Here is an 18175-nt window from a genome sequence, read left to right on the forward strand (position 1 = left end):
AAAGTTGTGATCTGCCTAGACAAAATTGCTTAATACTCTTCCTGCAGGTCTCAAATAAGTCTCTTCTCGGAGAGGAAACCGCAGGAAAGAATATTTCGTTCCGCTCAACCGAACCTTCAGATAAAAATGTATAGGTTGAGAAGGGTTTTCATTATCACTGAAGCAGCTTTAGTAATATGATAGGTTTTTATTCTCTTGATACTATATTAATTACTAATTAGTTTACTAGGCAGACTTACATATTGTACTTTAAATATTGCGCTGAAGGAATTTTTACTGAACAGTAGAGGTAAATTTATCAGTCAATCAATCTATCGATCAATCAATCATTTAAACTAAGGATGTTGGCTAATTCCAAGCCATTGTCTCTACTCAAACAAGGCTATCTTAACCGGATCTTAATTGCTTCCCTTAATTGTTTTCCGTGGCAAAAACTTTAGTTTTGAGTAGTACATCCACCGAATGTTCCGTGAGCTAGCCAGATGCCCAGGATGTCTGCATTTCCTAATTTTCTCAACTTCTTCCGCTTTATTTAAATTCGTTTTTATAGCGAGACAGACAAACTTTAAAGACAAGGAAATGAATCAAACTGCTCATTCCATTTCCTCTTCTGTTCAGATGAATTCTATTTTTAACTCTGGGTGGCAGACGCTTCCTTTTCCAGGCGAGGGGATCGAACGCGCCTGAGGCGAACAAAAAATGGGAAGAAGTAGGGAGAGGTGAGTGATAAAGGGGAGGGGTGGGAGGGATTCATTTTCTACGCCACCCCCTCCCTCCGCAAGAAACGAGTTGGAACACACAACAATACAGAATACATGACGCAGTGTATGCTCCACCATGCGTATGCACGTCCTCGCTGCAGCGGTTTCACGCAGTAACCGTGGTTACAAGTCAGCGAGTTTGGAAAATACGGATTGAAATCCTCGGTTGAATCGGGGGTAAATTTCTTGATTTCACTTTGGAAAATGGACTCCGAGTATCTCAAAAAGCACGTGGGAAATGCGCTTGCTTCTGGTCTGGCTGAAATAGCCGAGAAAAGGCCCGTTGATCCGATCGAATATCTCGCTCACTGGCTCAGGAAATATGTCGAGAATGAAGAGTTTGCAAAGAAGGTAAGCTCGAAAGACATTTGTTCTTACATCGTTTTCACTGTCTTCCTTTACTTTTGCACTGTAAGCTTAGTCTTAAACGAAGATGACGAACATTCATAACACAGATTTCACAGTCCTTTGCCTTCTCCTTTCAGTACTACTCGTTATGAAAGCGTCTTTAAACTGTTGCCATAATATTTTATCAGTTGAGAATTACATTAAAGCTTACAGGAAAAGCGTTCCAAGCATGGTGAAAAATTAATGAATATTCCTACAAGGGAAAGTGGCAGCAAAACTGAGCAGACTGTTTTATAAGAAGTTTCTTTTTCGCTTGTTGTGAACATTTTCTTTTTGTTTATCCACGTGAGATTTTCACTACTGAAGGCTTTGGTCAAGAGTTTGAACTCACAATTATTCTCACTAGTTTAATTTTTGTTTTTTCTTTTTGTTAGATGTATGCTATAATTAAATCTGGGACCAAAGGAAATGCAAATCAAACTAGTTTGAAATCATTACGACGTAAGGTTATAGTAATATACCAAATTACAACGTCTACAGTTTAAGCCTTCAAGTGGCTAATACAGGGGACTCACAATTTGTGGGCCAGGCAGCAGGCAAATTGATGGGTTATGGGGATGATTTTGTCTGCCTGGTTTGACCATCTGGAGAGAAATTTTTCTTATAAAATTTAAGTTCGGTTAAAAATGTTCTGCCTGCCTGCAAAAACTAATAATTGTCTTCAGACTTTTAGCTAGGATTTTAGCCAAATTGTACTACAGGCTCTGCTCTGCTTAGTTATAAAGTAACATTTTAAGTCCACAGGATGCCTGGACACCCATCTGGTTAAAAAGCTGGTAATCTTCTGGCCTGCTGAAACCTGCAATGAAACCACTGCTGATACTTTGCCTTTTCTCTTAACATGATACTCAGAATATCATACTAGAAGCTGCACAATCACCCAATAATGTTCTTCATTTTTTTTAAACTTAGAACTCACATTTCTTTCTAGAAACTGGAAGAGCAAGAAGCTCTTGAGAAGGAAAGAATAGAAGCTGCCGAGGAGCTCATAAGAGAACAGAAAAGAAAAGAGGAAGCGGAGGCTATTGCTCGACAGGAAGCTTATGAAAAGGCAGCCAGTGAAGAAGTCATTATTGACCCAACACCAAGGCCGATACCACCTGAGGTTACTGGCACTTTAGCCCCTGTTGCGGAGGGTGACGAGGTTGAAGGTTAGTACTGAAACAGAATCAAAAGGTGATAAAGTTCTGAAAGTGACAATCTTTGTTACTTTCAGACTTGAGGCCGAGGCCAATTTTTGTTGCTATGTTAAGGGTACTAACAAATGCCATTGAGGTAAAATGAGAGAACTCACCGAGACATTAAGATCCTTGTTGGAAAATCCGAGAATGAGACTAATTTAATGATTTTCAACTGCAAGATGGAACAAAACACATATTCAATAGTCTCCATTACTTATCATACAATGTGTAAAGGATTCTGAGATTTTGAGATTGGATTGAACATTTTCTGTTTTCTAGGTTACTCATTTGTGGCCCCTTGCTTTGGGAGGATACTGACTTTCAGAACTTTCTGGAGGGAGGGGGGAGGGGGGAGGGGGGAGGGGGGAGAGGGGGTGTCAGGTTAAGCTGTAGTGGTTGCCATAATACAGATTGATCCATTCAATAAAATATTAATTAAGTCTTTAAATGAAACTTTACAACAGCAATCTTTGTTTTATACTGTATGCACAATCATATAAGCCAATTAATTAACCAATTTGTAAATTCAATTAGAAATATGAAACATTTCAAAAAGAATTTAGTCATATAGGTACAACATCAAAACAGGGTAACAATTAATATACATGTAGTTAGCCTTTCTTTTTTCAGGGCTTCTGAAATTTCGCGTGGTCATGGAGCTGCCAATTTCAAGTAAATCCGCAAAATCCTGTAAAATTCACAAAAACACACAAAACAGCACAAAATTCGCTAGTAATCTTACCAAATACATATGGGTTATTGACCAAGTGTGAGGTTGAGATGGCTGGATATTGGCCAAGTTCTTTTTTTGCGTGTTTATGGACCAAGATGGAGTCGAGGTCCGTAAACTTGGAAAAAAAGAATGAGGGCAATATCAAGCCATCTTGACCGAACAAGCTTGGTCAATAAAGGATTTATTATGTGGCTTTTGCAGAATTTTCTTTTATGGGACACGGCGGATAGTCCTGAGCAGGCAAGATAGCTCCATCTTGCCTGCTCGGGTAGCCAGTCACAGCACAGGATTATATTTATCTTGCCTGCTCACGGAGCTAGCCATATAATAAATGTTGGTACAACATATTTGAAACTCATCTTGGCTGTTGGGGCTCACTTGCAGTAAACTTCCAAATTTGTCTTGGAACTTCATCATAGACTTTCTCAAAGCCTGTTTCTGCTAGATTAGACAATTAGGTGGCCCGGTGGGACCACCTAAGATTGTCGCTCCTCTCGGGACTTTGTCCCTTGATTTCGTCGTCTTGAGACTCGCTCGCTTTCGCATTTTCGCAGTCAACTTGTGGCAAGTCTAACTTCATCACTGCAATGATGAGTAAACAACATCCCAAAACCACGTGTACCAGGCGTTCTTAGATTAATGTTGCAAAAAACTGTCTCTGAAAATCCTGCCAAATTTGACTTTTTTTATGCGACCTATCAGAAGTCCTGTTTTTTTTGTATGATTACCTTTGCAATAATATTATTGCCCAGGTAATCTTATCACCTCACCACGTTTTTCTGACTCATTGAACATTTCATTATATCAAGTCAAGTTCAGACCATTTCAAGCTGCTTCTTTCAGAATGTAAACACTACTTTCAGTCGGGTCCACTACTTTTAGAAATTATTTACTTGCAACTGAAATTTCATTGCTACATTAATTTTGGAGAGTCGATACATGTACTTTTGGGGACATTATGCTTGGAACTGTTCAGTTACTGTCAGTAGTAAAGAGTGAATGAGGCATGTAATTTTTTGTCACTTTACAGTAGTCCCAAAAGTGCCAATTAATCAAAAAGTTCTTGAAAAAGTGATTTTTTTTTCAATGTTCAACCTTCCATTTAGGTGATTCTCTAGTAAAAGAAACCACCATAGATTTCTGATGAAACTTGGTATGATGTTGTTATAGGAAAAGGAGATATTAAAAACGTAGTAAAAAGAGGGGGTCACCGTGCTTGTTTTCACACCACAATGCTGACAAATACCAGTATGGTTATTTAGGTGACTTGGTAATCTCCGTGTGCAACAAATAAGCTCAATTATTTTTCAATGCAGCGTGTTATATCACACAGAGTTTGACTTTCTTTGATTGTTTTTCGTCTACATCCCAGAAAAATGTCTTTAAATACCCTGCATTTTTTATCCTTTAAAGCAAACATAATTTGGACATGCGCTCGTGGGCCCATTTTGTCTCCCTCTGTAGTATTTATTTCATTAATTGCCAAAAAAGTAGCCATAGATTTCTGCTAATTTTTTTCTCAGGTACTGAGGATATTGTTCTCATTGAAATTATGAAATAAAAAGTGGGGAGCACTGTGCTAAGTTAAGAGAAAAGGAGCAGTTATTTCACTTTTGAGCTTAGTTTGAGGGAAATCTCTTATGTTTTGTACACGCACACGCTCATGTGCACGCGCTAATGACTCGAAAATCATGCAAAGTAGGGATGCGCAGTGCAAATACTAAGGAAGTACCTTAAATTTTATACCAACAGAACTTGTGTTACAAAGTACACAATCAAATTCATGAGTAGGCTATTTTCAGACCTAATAAATAGTTTTTCAGGGAAAAAATAGCATACAAGTATAGACTGCACTGATACAATGGAAGATGAAGTGGATATCATCAACAACCAGCTAACAGTGAATAAATGCTCTTTTAACTTTCTTTTCCACCTTAAAGTTTACATCATTCACTAACTAAAGTTACATGGGATGGTCAGGGTCAATTAACAAACTTCCTTCAAGATCAGCTGTATCCTCAGTAATACTTTTAATTTATATAACTGACTGACTACATCTGATGAGTTGCTGCAAATACCTTGCTAGTAATAGCTAGTTTACTAAGATTTTTTGTTTCATTTGTGATGCAGGAAAGCCAAAGCCTGACTAGATCAGATGCATGCTTCATGTAAAACTCATCAGGATGTCATCTTCATTGATGAAAGTCTTTAAATGCATCAATTGATTAATTCCACATTTAAGCCTTTATAACAGTTTCGTAACTTTGTTCTTGAATCTTTTCAAAGCTTCATTCAAATATCTCTATGACAAAGAGAATGATAAAGAAAATTACAGTTTAATATTTGTTTCGATATATGAATTTACTTGTTGACCTTTGGAATTCTTCAGGTCTGTTAAATTGTGAATTTTACGCTATTACAAAGAAATTGAAGATTTCCTTGTACAATTTATGCTCTTAAATATTATAATAAAAGAAAATTTTATATAGTTATTTGCTAAAGATAAATTGAGAAATAATATATATTACAGTTTCACATTTATAGTTTATCAAAGGTACATTAATATTGTATAATTCAATTTATTAGACAGAGTTAATTTCAAAATTATCTGGACAGAAAATTGTAATGATTCCAAAGTTATAGTTAATAAATTTCATTGTCAATTCAAGTTTCACTTGAACTGGCATGGCACTTGTTTGAATATTGAATAAAAAACAGTTATTTCAAGTGGCTTTACAACATGAAGATCTTTTGTGAATGTGTTGAGCCAAAAAAAATCTAACATTATTGCCCACTTTCTGATACCTTCTCCCCCTCTCTTTTCTTCTTTTCTACATTATTCTTTTCTTTAAAGGTCATTTCACCTTCAAATTCTGTGAAACTTCTAGCCTCTTACTAACTGAGTGCCAGGGCCATACTGGGGAATATTGCCTTCGAGTTGTGGCAGTATAGTAATAGACGAAGCTCAGTGAGGTCCATAAAAAAGTAATGTTGCCCAATACTTCACAGTACAGCTCCAGTAAACTAGGCTAGTAAGTGGTTAGTCATATGGCAAGAAAGAATCAATCAGAACTTTAATTAACCTTGAGACTACCTTGTCATATAATAATACTATTTACTTAAATGTCTCTATTTGGCAGAGGGGTGGTACATGTATCTAACCTTGACGAAGATGGGACTAACTTCTTAAAAAAAGTCGAAAATTACACTAAAGTGGGGCTTGTACATGTAAGAGAGGGGAATTGATGCCAGAAGGTTGTAGTAATTAAGCAAAAATGATACGGCAAAGATGTTTGTTTTTGTTTAAAGATAATAATTTGAGTAGCAATGGCAAAGGGTCCCCTGCCACTGATTTGTAAATACAGCGGTTTTACCGTTTCTAGTTCAGTTATGGCCCTCTCTCTGTCACTCTACATGGAGAGAGAGGGTCCCTTTCTCCTGATGTTGCGTGACACAGAGAGGGCCAGAACTGGGCCATTCCGCTCCCTACTGAGAAGGGTGAGCACGAGTGATGGAAGACTCTATTTACTCACTGGTCTCCCTTCGTCCCTTTTGCCGGTCAGGATATGAGGTAAAAGTTTTCTCTGTTGTGATTCATCAAACAGAACAAGACAACAACAAGGCAGAGGAAGCAGAGAAGAATAATGAAGAGACAGCGCCTGCAGGCGAGGCTCAGGGTGCTACTGAGGAGGCGAAAACCGAGGGTGAAGAAGAGAAGGCCGGCGAGGAGGAGAAGCCAGCCAGTGAGGTGGAGGGTGAGGAGAAGCCTGCTGAAGGAGGCACGGAGGAGGCCGCGGGGGAATCGGAGCAGGCAGCTGCGGGATCAGGACAGGCAGCCGGGGAGTCAGAGCAGGCAGGAGGGAAAGAGAAAGGCGAAACAGCAGGGGACGAAAAAGCAGGGGGACAGCAGGAAACGGAAGGTGCGTTCAGCAAGTCTTGATACCTACAGGTATTCCAGGGACGTTAGTTTAAAAGCGCAAGAGCGCCAATGCCTTCTGCTTTGCATGATCGCACAATCTTGAGGTAAATTGCTTGACAGGCCAAGTCAACGTCTGACGCAACGTCCGACGAAGCCTTTGAGAAAGCGTTTGCCCCCGGGTGTTAACCATAGTATTATCTCTCAAAATACTCCGTTTTGATGGATTGTGTTACATGTAAAGCAGAAGAAGGCGTTGGTGTGCTTGCATTTAAGACGAGCGTCCCTGGATTATCTGCTTTGCATGTAACGCATTCTTTGAGGGCTTATCGGATGATACGTTGCGTGACAAGTCAATGTCTGCGCTGTCACTATGAGGTGGTTAGCAGGGGCTTTTCAGAGACTCAGCTTTCGCTCTCACAATCCTCCGTTTCCTCAGGGAAACCAGGGATAAATCAGGTTAAGTATTAGTCTGCGAATGGGAACGAATCCTTAGTTGGTACTTCAGACAAAAATCCGTCTGTGTTGACTTTGCTTCGCTTGTTTTAAAACCGGGTTTAAGTCCACTTTCCAGCCACGTTAGATGTCACAGGACCAGTCAAAGCAGCGTGACAGTTCTGAGTTGGTGTGACTTTAGGGCCCCTCGAGGGTAGCATGTGAACTGGAGCTCAAGGTATTTATCACTGTGCATGTCTGCCTTTTCTCCAGCAGCCGAAACAGCCCCCGAACAACCAAAGGAAGACAGCGAGACTACAGAAGATGCAGAAAAACCACCCGCCATTGAACGATCTGATCCTCCACCTCAAGTACAGGAACCTGAAGCACCACAAGAATAGGAGTTGAATTATTCTTTAAAGTATTTTAGTTTGCAAGACGAACGTCATACAGTTGTCGCTGTACATACTCATTCTGACGTCACGCTTACTTCGCAACCGTTATAGTTTGTCACGTAACGGTGAGAGGAATATTGTGTGACAAGGTTATCTTTGAGTGAAGGAAGACGAGACTCGACGTCTGCGAACGGGATTTAAGTCAATATTCGCATTTATGAAGGAAATTTAGGGGTTGACTTCTAAAATGCTTAGAAATTGCATTACCCTGTGCCTTTATTTTTCTATAAAAGGAACTTTGCAGCATTTGTAAAGTTTCCAACGTTTTTTACAGGTTGACATCAAAGGGGTTTTTAATACTACACTCGATATTTATTTAGCTGTACTAAAAAAATCATTTAGTGTTAGTTTTATATTGAACGTATTTACTGGCTTCTGGTCCCGGGCTTCTGTTAAACTAGACAGATTTTATCAAGTTATAGAAGTGTTACAGTTAGGTTGTAACTGTTGTAGATCGATCTAGCTAATAATAAGTAAATATTAAATTAATATTGGATAACAAGACAATTTAGTACAATACAGTGGAAAATTACCAAAATCAGGTAGGTCGTTAGAATGGTTAAATAATGTTTTCGTGTTTAGTGAGGTTACTTGTAGTCTGAGAACACAAGACAAATTTGTTAAGCAGTAGAGATAACGAATTTGTAGCCCTGTATTGCGTTTTTCCAGCCGATAGTGTCAAAGTTTTGTTAATACGCGCTTTAATACGTTCACAACTAGTCGATACTAGCCTTTTACTCCGACTGAAGCCATTCTACGCAATATTTAAGTGTGTCTACTTTATACCAAAATCGATGGGCACTTTTTTATGAGGTATACATTCGTTCGTTTTATTTATTATGTTTTGTATTTACAGAAACAAGTTATTTGATATCAGATCTAAGGTGCCATTCTTTTATAAACGTTAATTATAAGCGATATCTGATGTATGGAATTATCTGCCAACTATGTGATAGATAAGAGATCAATATCTTACTCAGACAAATTCCATGTTAATACGGATCATATTTTCAACAGTTTCAATGACTTCCGAATAGAATCCAGTCGACACATCTAGTTGTCAACCTTTGTTGCATATCAAAGTTTTTCCAATTTGAAATCCATTTTTCATTAAAACATTTCTACATCGATGCATTTTATCCCGTCTTCAGGCATCCGAAATTCCTTACATGTACACATATAAATGAAATTCTTTCATTTTTTCGAGTACCGTGGTACGAGGTAGATTTAATCAGTGGCGTTCAAGTTTTTAAAATTATTTTCAGAACTAGTTGCATTTATACATAGGCTTCTAAAAACGGCTAAAGGAAAAAACTGGAAAATACGGAGTTTTGTATGTAAGCTTACACGGGTATCCGGGGGGTCTCCCATATAAAGAGGACGGGGGTGCTTGTCGTACCTTTAAGGGTTAAAAGAGCGGTTTTGGTACCTCCAAGGGTGTTAGCCTCTAAAGATCCACAGCGGGCGCTTTTGCGCTGCCTTTTAGGGTAGTGAACCGAAAAAAGTTTGACAGGAGAAAATGTGTTGTTGCATAGAATTGGTACCTCTTCTTTATAGGGGTAAAAAAAAAAAAATTCAAGCCACGCCCATGAAACAGGATGGGCTCTTTTCAAAATTTCCGACGACCACCCCCGTCCTTTTTATATGGGAGTACCCCCCCCCCCGGGACAGATATATATCGATGTGCATGTTCAGTATTGGAAGTTTCCAAAGTACCAAATAAAATGAAGAATAAACTCAGTTTTTTTAACGTCAGTTGTCAATCATTGCTGTGTTCAATCATTAGAAGCTCCTGTCAAAGGTATAATGGTTTATAATTATTGTAACCAAAGGAGAGTATCACGAGAGATCAAAAGATCAGAAAAATTACATCATGAACATATATAAACACGGGCAGCAACTGAAACTGGAAACAAGCTGAAGAGGGATATTGGTAAAAGACTTAAAACTCGTGACGGTAAAAATTGGTAAAACACGTGAGTGACGTGACGCTCTGTGTCATTGATGACAGCGTGACGGACCCGTGACCTTAACGTGACGTGAACGGATCTACATTCATTTGTGAAGTTCAAAGTATAGAAGGCTAAAAGATCGGAATATATTTTCATGCTTGGGCCAGATGTCAATTCTGTTCACAGTGTCTTTATCCTCAATTCAATGTCCCTGATCTCCCACAATGTAAACGATCATTTTCGTGAGAGTGGGTGCCTGGGGGCATCAATCGTCTTGTCCAGTCTACTCCCGGGAACAGGAAGTAATAGGCCTGGTACCGAATTCACAGCCATGCAAAACATGATCGACATGAGGTAACTCACAAATTCTGCGACGCTTTTGTGGTCTTTTTAACTGAAAGATGGAAAATCCCGAAGCAGCTGTGGTGCTTAATGGTTCTCAGGTAATAGAGGCATCTTTCTTCTTCGTCTATGTTCGCTTACAAATTTACATGTCTGTGGGAAACTTTGCTACTTGATTAAGCTTGTATCTGCAGCAACACATAAAGAACTTGTTACTGACTTGCAAATTAAAGCGTATTGTATCACGACATCATATGATTTGTAAAGAAGAACTGGCATTGCTTGTATTTACAAGACTGAATTCAAACACTATAGTTTAATTCTGATCTCGTTTAAAGCCAGGAAAGTTTAACTTTTGTAAAATATGGATGCGTGTAAAATTTATATCTGCTTAAATCTATTAAGTTAATTGTTTAAGCGTAGCTCGAGGCTAACAGTTGCCGTGATTTTCAAACATGACGCTTTCCACAGCAGGGCAAAACTACTGGGGCCGTATATATACAGTTTGTTTATTGAGTAAAAAGATGTTAGAAATTGCACAGTTTCTTCGTTTTGAAGTAAACATTGCTTTAATTTTGAAATTAAAATTAACAAACTTAATCTTACAACTGCGGCCATGTCAATTGACAATTGGACGACGTTTAGCAAAATATTGTGATTTGACAGTGGCAAAACGCAATTGTTAATATGCGAGATACTGACAAATCACAATATTTTGCACTAACCAAGTTCAATAATTTTTTTTCTCATTCAATCACCAAATTTGTTTCTATGAAGTCACTCACTGACAGCTCAGGGAATTAGTGACCAGCCCTTTTTTCACACAAGAGCATGGTTACAACTACACATGAGCAGAATGCTATTTGCAGCAAAACACAACCGAAGAAAAATTTAAGTATTTTATACAGACAGGATAACAGAAATAGTGGACCATTTAAAAGGCCAGAGACAAATTTGTTTTAAGTCAGAATGAACTGCAGTATGAGGCTGGCAGCAAAGAATTCACTGAAGGCGGGAAGATTATTTGCAGCCAACTACATTTTGACAGAGCTTTATAGGGACAGCTCAAGAAAATTGAGTTAAAAGTGCCAAAGAAATTGTGACAGAGCACAAGCCATTCCCACCCCTCCCCAAACCTAAAGAAAAATTCTATTCTGGAGGTGGTTGATCAATTTTTTTTCTGAAAATACAAGAAGAAAAGGGGGTGGGGGGGTGGGAAGGGGCATGACCTCCTCTGCTTCTCCCTAAATACGCTTCTGCTGTGACTATATAGCTACATTTAAACTGCACCAAATACAAATAGACCCACTTTTTGTAAATTGGCTTAATTGTAGACAATTAACCAGATGATGACATTATAAACTACTGAAAGATACCTTTGGGTTCAATTTCCAGACTATTTGTTCATGTACGCAAACATAAGCTTCCTTTCAAATTGTTGATAAAATTTTTAAACTATGCAGGTGATCAATTTTTTCTCGCAGTTGTCGTTTGTTGGCCAAGAGGCTGAGAGCATGCCAGGAATTATTGGAAGCAAATATGGGAAGGTGATCACAAGATTGGATCTGAGCTCCAATCAGCTAAGGTGACCACATGTATAATTTAACAAAATAATTCAAATTATAGATTTTTTAGCTTGGGCAGGTTGTTGCCCCATTTCAGACCATGGAATGATACTCTTGAGAATTCTATTTTCCAAACATTCATCAATTAGTCGCATGTATATGAATAAATAATTTTTAGATGGATAAAAGAAGAAAAATTCTCCAGAGAATATCAGGTGTTTTTTTATGGGAAAACAAACTGCCCCAAGCTAAAAAGGTCTATTACATGGTTCATATTGCAAGTAATAATAAATTTTATTATTTTATAGTTAATTTATTTATCAGACAACAGCCAACAAAACTTTAAGGTGGAAATCCATGAAACAGCACAGTCACATTTCGAAAGCAGGTTTAGATTTAGCTTCCCTTCCACATATATGCAAATTACTCCCCAGAAGTCAACGGCCGAAGGGGAGAATATTTGTGCTCACAAGCTCAAATTGTTGCTATTAATTAGCAGCATAATTTTAAATTCCAATTCTCATGCTATTTAAATTCAAGAATTTTCATTTTATCTTTTAATTAAATATTATTTATAGTGGGCCATGATCTTCTACCTTATCTTACAACAAAGTAATCACATGGCCGCATGAACAATGGCAAAGTCCGACAACTTACTAAGTGATTACTTGTGTGTATTGGCCAAATTTTTCACCTACCTGTCAAGTGTGACTTTTTGAAGCCAAAAGAAAAGAGATTAGTTTTTCACGATCCTTTTGTGGCCATGATGCTAGAGGTGACACCCAGAGGAGGTTGGCCTGGCCACTTTATATTTAAAACTACAAGATGGCTACAAAAACATGATAATGTGAAGGGCACAAAATACAGCAGATGCTTGAAATTTCTTGTTACCAAGCTTACTTCCTATTGCATAAATGATTATTGCTGCAAAATTTAGTGTGAAGCTACGCGTACTCTGCTGTCTTAAAGATTTGTCAATGAGACGCAATGCCAAGCTTGTTTGTCACAAGTTGATTGCTGTAACCAGAGTAACTGGCAATATAGAATTGATCAAGAAGTGGGTGGAACTCCGGCGGTCACCGGCTTGTTTTGAAAACATTGATGCAGGCCTGACAAAGTCCCACTGAGTCATGACTGGGAAACATATCAAGTTTGATTATTAATTATCTGCATTAATAACAGGCACTCAAATGCATTCTCAAGCATGTTTTTAATTTACTTGCACAAATTTTACTTGTCCATATGACAAATAGTGTGAAAAGTAAGTCAAATTCTATCCCTGCCATTATATGCCGGCTAAACTATGTTTTTGTTATTCTCTCAACAGAACACTTAATGGCCTCAACAGTTTTGTGAAACTTGAGGAACTCATCCTTGATAACAACCAGCTGGGAGATGACATGGAAATTCCTGAATTGACTCATTTGCACACACTCACATTAAACAAGAATAGAATATCCTTTAGATCAGCTTGATCTTGACCTTTAAATCAGATATGAGTCTGAAAAAGAAATTTACTCAAAACGGTAATTATAATTAGTAAAAGAAGTAAAACCAGTCCACGGTGATGGATCAACATCAAATCAGAAAAGTTAATAGCTAAAATATTGGAATATGTTTCCCTGCATGAGCTGTAATGCCAATCCTGTTCACAGAGGCTTCATTGTCATCAGGAAGTCCCTGATCCCACACTTTAATCAATTTTATTTGGAAGAGAGGGGTGGATAGGGGGAAGTTTGGGGACTCGGTGTCTGAAAGAAAAAAAATGCATGGAAAAGATTCAAAACTGAAATCAATATTTGATCATGCTTTGAACAACCAGGCATTGGAGTGAAAGTCTTGGCAAATGTTTGCCTTGAGGAAACATTCACATAACTTAATCTCATAATATTATTTAATATGGAAACTAGGGTAAGATCTAAATATTAATATTAATTGTTTGCAAGCTATATGGTCTGTGCTTTACCTTGAACTTAATGTTAATTTAACGAAAATAATTCTTAGTGAGACAAATTGTCCTTAACTTTAGCACATAGCCAATCTAGATGTACTCTTGGACAAGATTTCCAAGAATCTCCCTTCGTTAAAGTACATTAGTCTGCTAAATAACCAAGCCTGTCCAAACGAGCTCTCATCTTCACTCAGGGACGAGGAAGACTATCAGCGATACAGGTAACTTCCTCACACCAATTTCATCTCAATGTGAGATAATTAATAAAATCAAATTTCATCCTAAGATGAGATAATTAAATCCCTGAGGCTTGCTTTGCTTCAGGATAGCCCACAAACACATGTAGACAAACTTCAGATTTTTGTTTCACAATGTAAAAAAAATTTCAGTAGTGTGAAACAAAAGCCAGAAATCCATCTGTGATTGCACGCTAGCTTCAGGATCATCCAATGGTGATTCATCTCTTTGGATGTTCCGAGGCTCATAACGTGACAAATAGGCAATCAGAAGAGAAACAAGAATCGAAAAGATGCATACATATAGATTTAGCCATTTTGGAAATGCCATTTATTGCATTTATCAACAGGATTCCTAAGCCTTGCATATGATTGTTTTGGCAGATATTACATCCTTTATCGCTTGCCGAATTTAACATTTCTCGACTCAAGACCTATTAAAAAGGAGGAGAAGGATGAAGCACAGAGAGTGGGTGCATACATGAAGATTGTGGCTCCTTCCTCTGATGAGTTGGTCAGTAAAAACCTATCAACTTGATTGTTTTATGTTGAAATTAGGGTTTCTGTACAGCTGATGCAATGTTCATGTGTTACTGACAACTTGATTTTATTGAGAGAAAGAAAGATGGTAAATGCTAAGGTTGTTCATAAGCAGGGCTGTGCTCTAGGAGCACGCGGATGCCACCGGGGACTAACTTTTACCTTTAGGTGACTGGAAAAACTTAATACTTTTTTCATATAAGCTTAAGTGCTGGGCACTCAGGATTTCATGGTTAGGTACCTTTGGGCTCCTCGTGACTTTTCTTATGTGTACATTGCCACCTTGATAAGGTAACCTGGGTTACGTGTGCATCAGCTCAGAGGCTCATACACGCAGAGCTTATCCTGGGTTTCTGTAAGCAACTGGCAGTATTTTTACCCCTCCCTGGATGGGATGCTAGTCCATTGCAACATCCAGCTGATACGTGGCAGGTCTTGTATTCCACTTGCATCAGGGACTCAGAATTTGTCTTCATGACAAATCGCATTTATTTACTTATATCTTGATTGTTGTTGATCCACAGGCTTCTCAGTACGAAGAGAGCATGGAAAGACCACATTACACTCCATTACCCAACAACTCCATAACCCCAGGAGATCACAGAGGAACCTTTGGGCGTAGCCGGTTCATCTACCAAGGCAAGCATTCAGAAGGAAACAGATTTATAAGAAACAATGAACTTTAAGTCGTGTGGGCACTTTAAGTATTATTTTATAACAAATTATTTTAGTTTTTAAGTTAAAGGCTGGGAGTACTGAAAAGATGCAATGGGAGAATACAGTCAACCTCCTATAAGTGGATTGGCTTGGGACATGAAAAAGTATTCGTGTAAGGGAGTTGGCTGTGGGATGGGAGGTCATACATGAAGTGTCTCGATAATTATATAAAGTGGCGACGAGATGATCACTAAGTGTCTATTAACAAGAGGTGTCTGCCTTTGGGTGACCAGTGCATTAGTGGGGTACAACTGTACATGTTTGTCCTGGCACTTTGCCTCCCTCACAATTCAGTGTGGTATTCAATAGGCTACATATCAGACTAAGCCAACTGCTGGTAAAGTTTGACTTCAATGTAGGATTAGGGTTTTATTTTTATGTCGCAAAAATGAAACTTAATAAGGTCTAACCATTAGACTTGCTGACTGAATGAGTCAATCAGCATTCTAAGCCATAATTCCTGTTTTAGATTTTGCTCTGGATTGTATAGAGTTGTACAAATGTTTTTTCTTTTTTTTTTTGAAGTTGCAGAACTCAGCTTACGCTGACAGTCAGCTAACAGTTAAATGTAAAACCATTTTTCATGTTAACGAATTATTATTAAAGAAGACACATGTGTTGCCTATAGTGCTGTAGTCCTACTGCACAGTTCCAGCCCACAATCCTATCACTTTGCTCTGACATCAGCCTCACTAACTCACTATGGATATTAATATACAGTGCAACCCTTATTAAAAGGCCACCCTAGGGGAAATGGATAGTGGCCGCTTAAGAAGGGGGCTGGTGGCTTAATAGAGGTAAAAACAATAGAAAAGCCCTCATGAAGACTTGATTACTGGCCGCCTAGTAAAGGTGGCCATTTAATAAGTGGCTGCTCAATAGGGGTTCGACTGTACTTTTATCAACTGCAAGTGGATAAAGAGCTCAATGTTACCGGACATGCAGTCATGCTAACTTCCAGTATGCATTGCAAAATATTTACATAATTTATTTATATACTTTGATCAGCCAGAAATTCTTTGGGTACTTTCAGAGGATCAGAAAGCAAGAGCTATTTTTATCTCCTAAATCAGTGAATCATTTACGTCATGTAATTTTGATAAAAAATTATATTCCTCATATTTAATATGCTGGAAACATGTGAGGGTTGTTCTTGATGATGTCCGAAAATGATTACTTTCAACGCAGTTTTTCCTTCACGTCAAGCCGAATTGGAATTATCTAATAGAATAATTTGAACTTTGTGTGTGTGTTTCTGTGGATAATTTTGTTTGTTTAGTGTTTGAAGTTCTATCTTACCGATTAACAGTAAGGTTAATTTATGAGTAATAAAATAATTTACATCTTATAGCTTTGATGAAATCAGACCAGAATGTTTATCTACTTTTGAAATGGAGCAATTGTTTTACATGATCATGAAATTAGGTATCACCAGTGTGACCAAAGATATTACTGGTTATCTTAAAGGGACAAGAAACAGATATAGAGGGGTTTTCAGTTGAGTAGTCAAACAGTTACTTTCAATTGGTTTTGGTTTTGATTTTGGTTTTACCACGATTTGAGATTGGCTGTGTAGTATAATTGCTAAGTAATTTATTTGGATTTGTTTTTTACGACACTCAATTGAAAACAGCTCTATTGTTGTAATTAATGACGTTGATTGATTATAGATAACATAATGATATAGAGCGGCTTTCGCTTGAGCGCCACCTTTTCATTCAGTCAGAAGCTAGACCAAAACCAATCATGACTCGCGCGCATTCATTTTCCCGTGCTTTGCGTCAGCTACATGAAATTACTTCGAGTTTTGATTGGTTCACTGTATTGTCAGCGTCTTTCGTGATTGGCCAGAGTGATTACTTTGGTTTTGGTTTTACGACACTCAGTTGAACACCGCTCTAACTTAACGTCTTTTAGTGATTTTTGTAGCTGTACATATAAATGATTTTATTGTCTTTTTATTATTATTATTATTATTATTATTATTATTATTATTATTATTATTGTTATGATCATCATCTTTAAAATAGGTTGATTAAAAGTATTTCTTAAAACCAGAGCGGAGTTATTTTGTTACGTGAAGACACAGTTGTACTCGAAGTAGAACTGAAATTATGTTGTATCTAGATTTACTGTAACGTGGTAATAAAATTTACGGAAAGATATGCCAGAAACGAAGTTATCTCGAGAATTTATGACTTATTTCGCGATTTTAGAGAGTGGCGACTGAGAACTAACTTCCTTCGAAAGTAGACGTATTTCCGGCTGTCATCACGTCTCCATTCGCAGACTAATATGAGAGGAGGGAGCCATTATGTAAACACTGTTGAAATAGGTTTTAATAGTTTATTTCTTTTACTTACTTTTACCTTGTATATACCTCTTTTTTTTAATAATAATAATAATAATAATAATAATAATAATAATAAGTTTCTTATTGCACATTTAGAATTCTCAATGCGCTTACAATTGCATGTGATTAAAAAGAATAAAAACCTAACTAAAAGATGCAATTATTAAAATATATGACTAGGTTAAAAACTATTACAAAAAAGAAATGTTTTAAGGTTCTTTTTCAATTCATTTTGTGTTTTAATAAGCTTTCTTGGATTGTCTAGATTTAAGACAGACGAGTGTGCTTTAAAAGAACTGGTGCGTAGAATAGCTCTTTTCACAGTTTAGATTTCTCATTTTCATTTACATTGCAATATAATCTAGCATGTTTGTGAGGCAATTTTACTACTTTCTAGTTTCAGCCCGAAATTACCTCGCGTCCACGTTGGATCACACTGTAATGCAAATGCGAAAAACTAACCGTGAAAAGGGCTATTGCTTAAATGCATAACCTCCCCCCCCTCCGGGGGGTCTCCGATGTGAAAAAGTCGGGGATGCTCGTCGTCTCATCAAGGATTTTAGTCTCGAGGTGTTCACGACGAAACGCCACTATTTTTTAAGCATCAAGTATCTTTTAGGGTTTCACTCG

General features: G+C 37.7%; 2 protein-coding genes across 3 annotated transcripts; both read left to right on the top strand.

The window, feature by feature from the left end:
* The first annotated feature begins 833 nt into the window (after nt 1-833).
* On the top strand, nt 834-9639 carry LOC110048603 (uncharacterized). Of its 2 annotated transcripts, none has more exons than XM_020754374.2 (4): nt 834-1112; nt 2101-2320; nt 6689-7003; nt 7708-9639. In XM_020754374.2, exons 1-4 carry the CDS (start codon nt 966-968, stop codon nt 7833-7835), a joined length of 810 nt encoding a protein of 269 aa, XP_020610033.2. In that variant the 5' UTR covers nt 834-965; the 3' UTR covers nt 7836-9639. The 2 variants fall into 2 exon arrangements, with proteins under 2 accessions (XP_020610033.2, XP_020610039.2); XM_020754380.2 differs by having other exon boundaries at nt 7711-9639.
* A 382-nt stretch (nt 9640-10021) lies between these two features.
* LOC110048617 (leucine-rich melanocyte differentiation-associated protein-like) lies at nt 10022-17370 on the top strand. The gene is made up of 6 exons (XM_020754390.2): nt 10022-10284; nt 11668-11768; nt 13076-13202; nt 13781-13920; nt 14320-14449; nt 15000-17370. Exons 1-6 carry the CDS (start codon nt 10243-10245, stop codon nt 15159-15161), a joined length of 702 nt encoding a protein of 233 aa, XP_020610049.1. The 5' UTR covers nt 10022-10242; the 3' UTR covers nt 15162-17370.
* Nucleotides 17371-18175: the final 805 nt, after the last annotated feature.

Source organism: Orbicella faveolata, unplaced genomic scaffold (genome assembly GCF_042242905.1).
Source record: "Orbicella faveolata isolate gen_17 unplaced genomic scaffold, um_ofav_v1 contig_34, whole genome shotgun sequence".
NCBI classification, from domain to species: domain Eukaryota; kingdom Metazoa; phylum Cnidaria; class Anthozoa; order Scleractinia; family Merulinidae; genus Orbicella; species Orbicella faveolata.

What these genes read in the sequence shown, in the direction of transcription:
- LOC110048603 (XM_020754374.2), top strand. Translation starts at nt 966, where the DNA reads ATGGACTCCGAGTATCTCAAAAAGCACGTGGGAAATGCGCTTGCTTCT. An exon ending in ATGAAGAGTTTGCAAAGAAG is followed by an intron (nt 1,113 to 2,100) that starts GTAAGCTCGAAA and finishes ATTTCTTTCTAG; the next exon opens with AAACTGGAAGAGCAAGAAGC. An exon ending in GGGACAGCAGGAAACGGAAG is followed by an intron (nt 7,004 to 7,707) that starts GTGCGTTCAGCA and finishes CCTTTTCTCCAG; the next exon opens with CAGCCGAAACAGCCCCCGAA.
- LOC110048617 (XM_020754390.2), top strand. Translation starts at nt 10,243, where the DNA reads ATGGAAAATCCCGAAGCAGCTGTGGTGCTTAATGGTTCTCAG. An exon ending in CTGAGCTCCAATCAGCTAAG is followed by an intron (nt 11,769 to 13,075) that starts GTGACCACATGT and finishes TTCTCTCAACAG; the next exon opens with AACACTTAATGGCCTCAACA. An exon ending in TCACATTAAACAAGAATAGA is followed by an intron (nt 13,203 to 13,780) that starts ATATCCTTTAGA and finishes TAACTTTAGCAC; the next exon opens with ATAGCCAATCTAGATGTACT.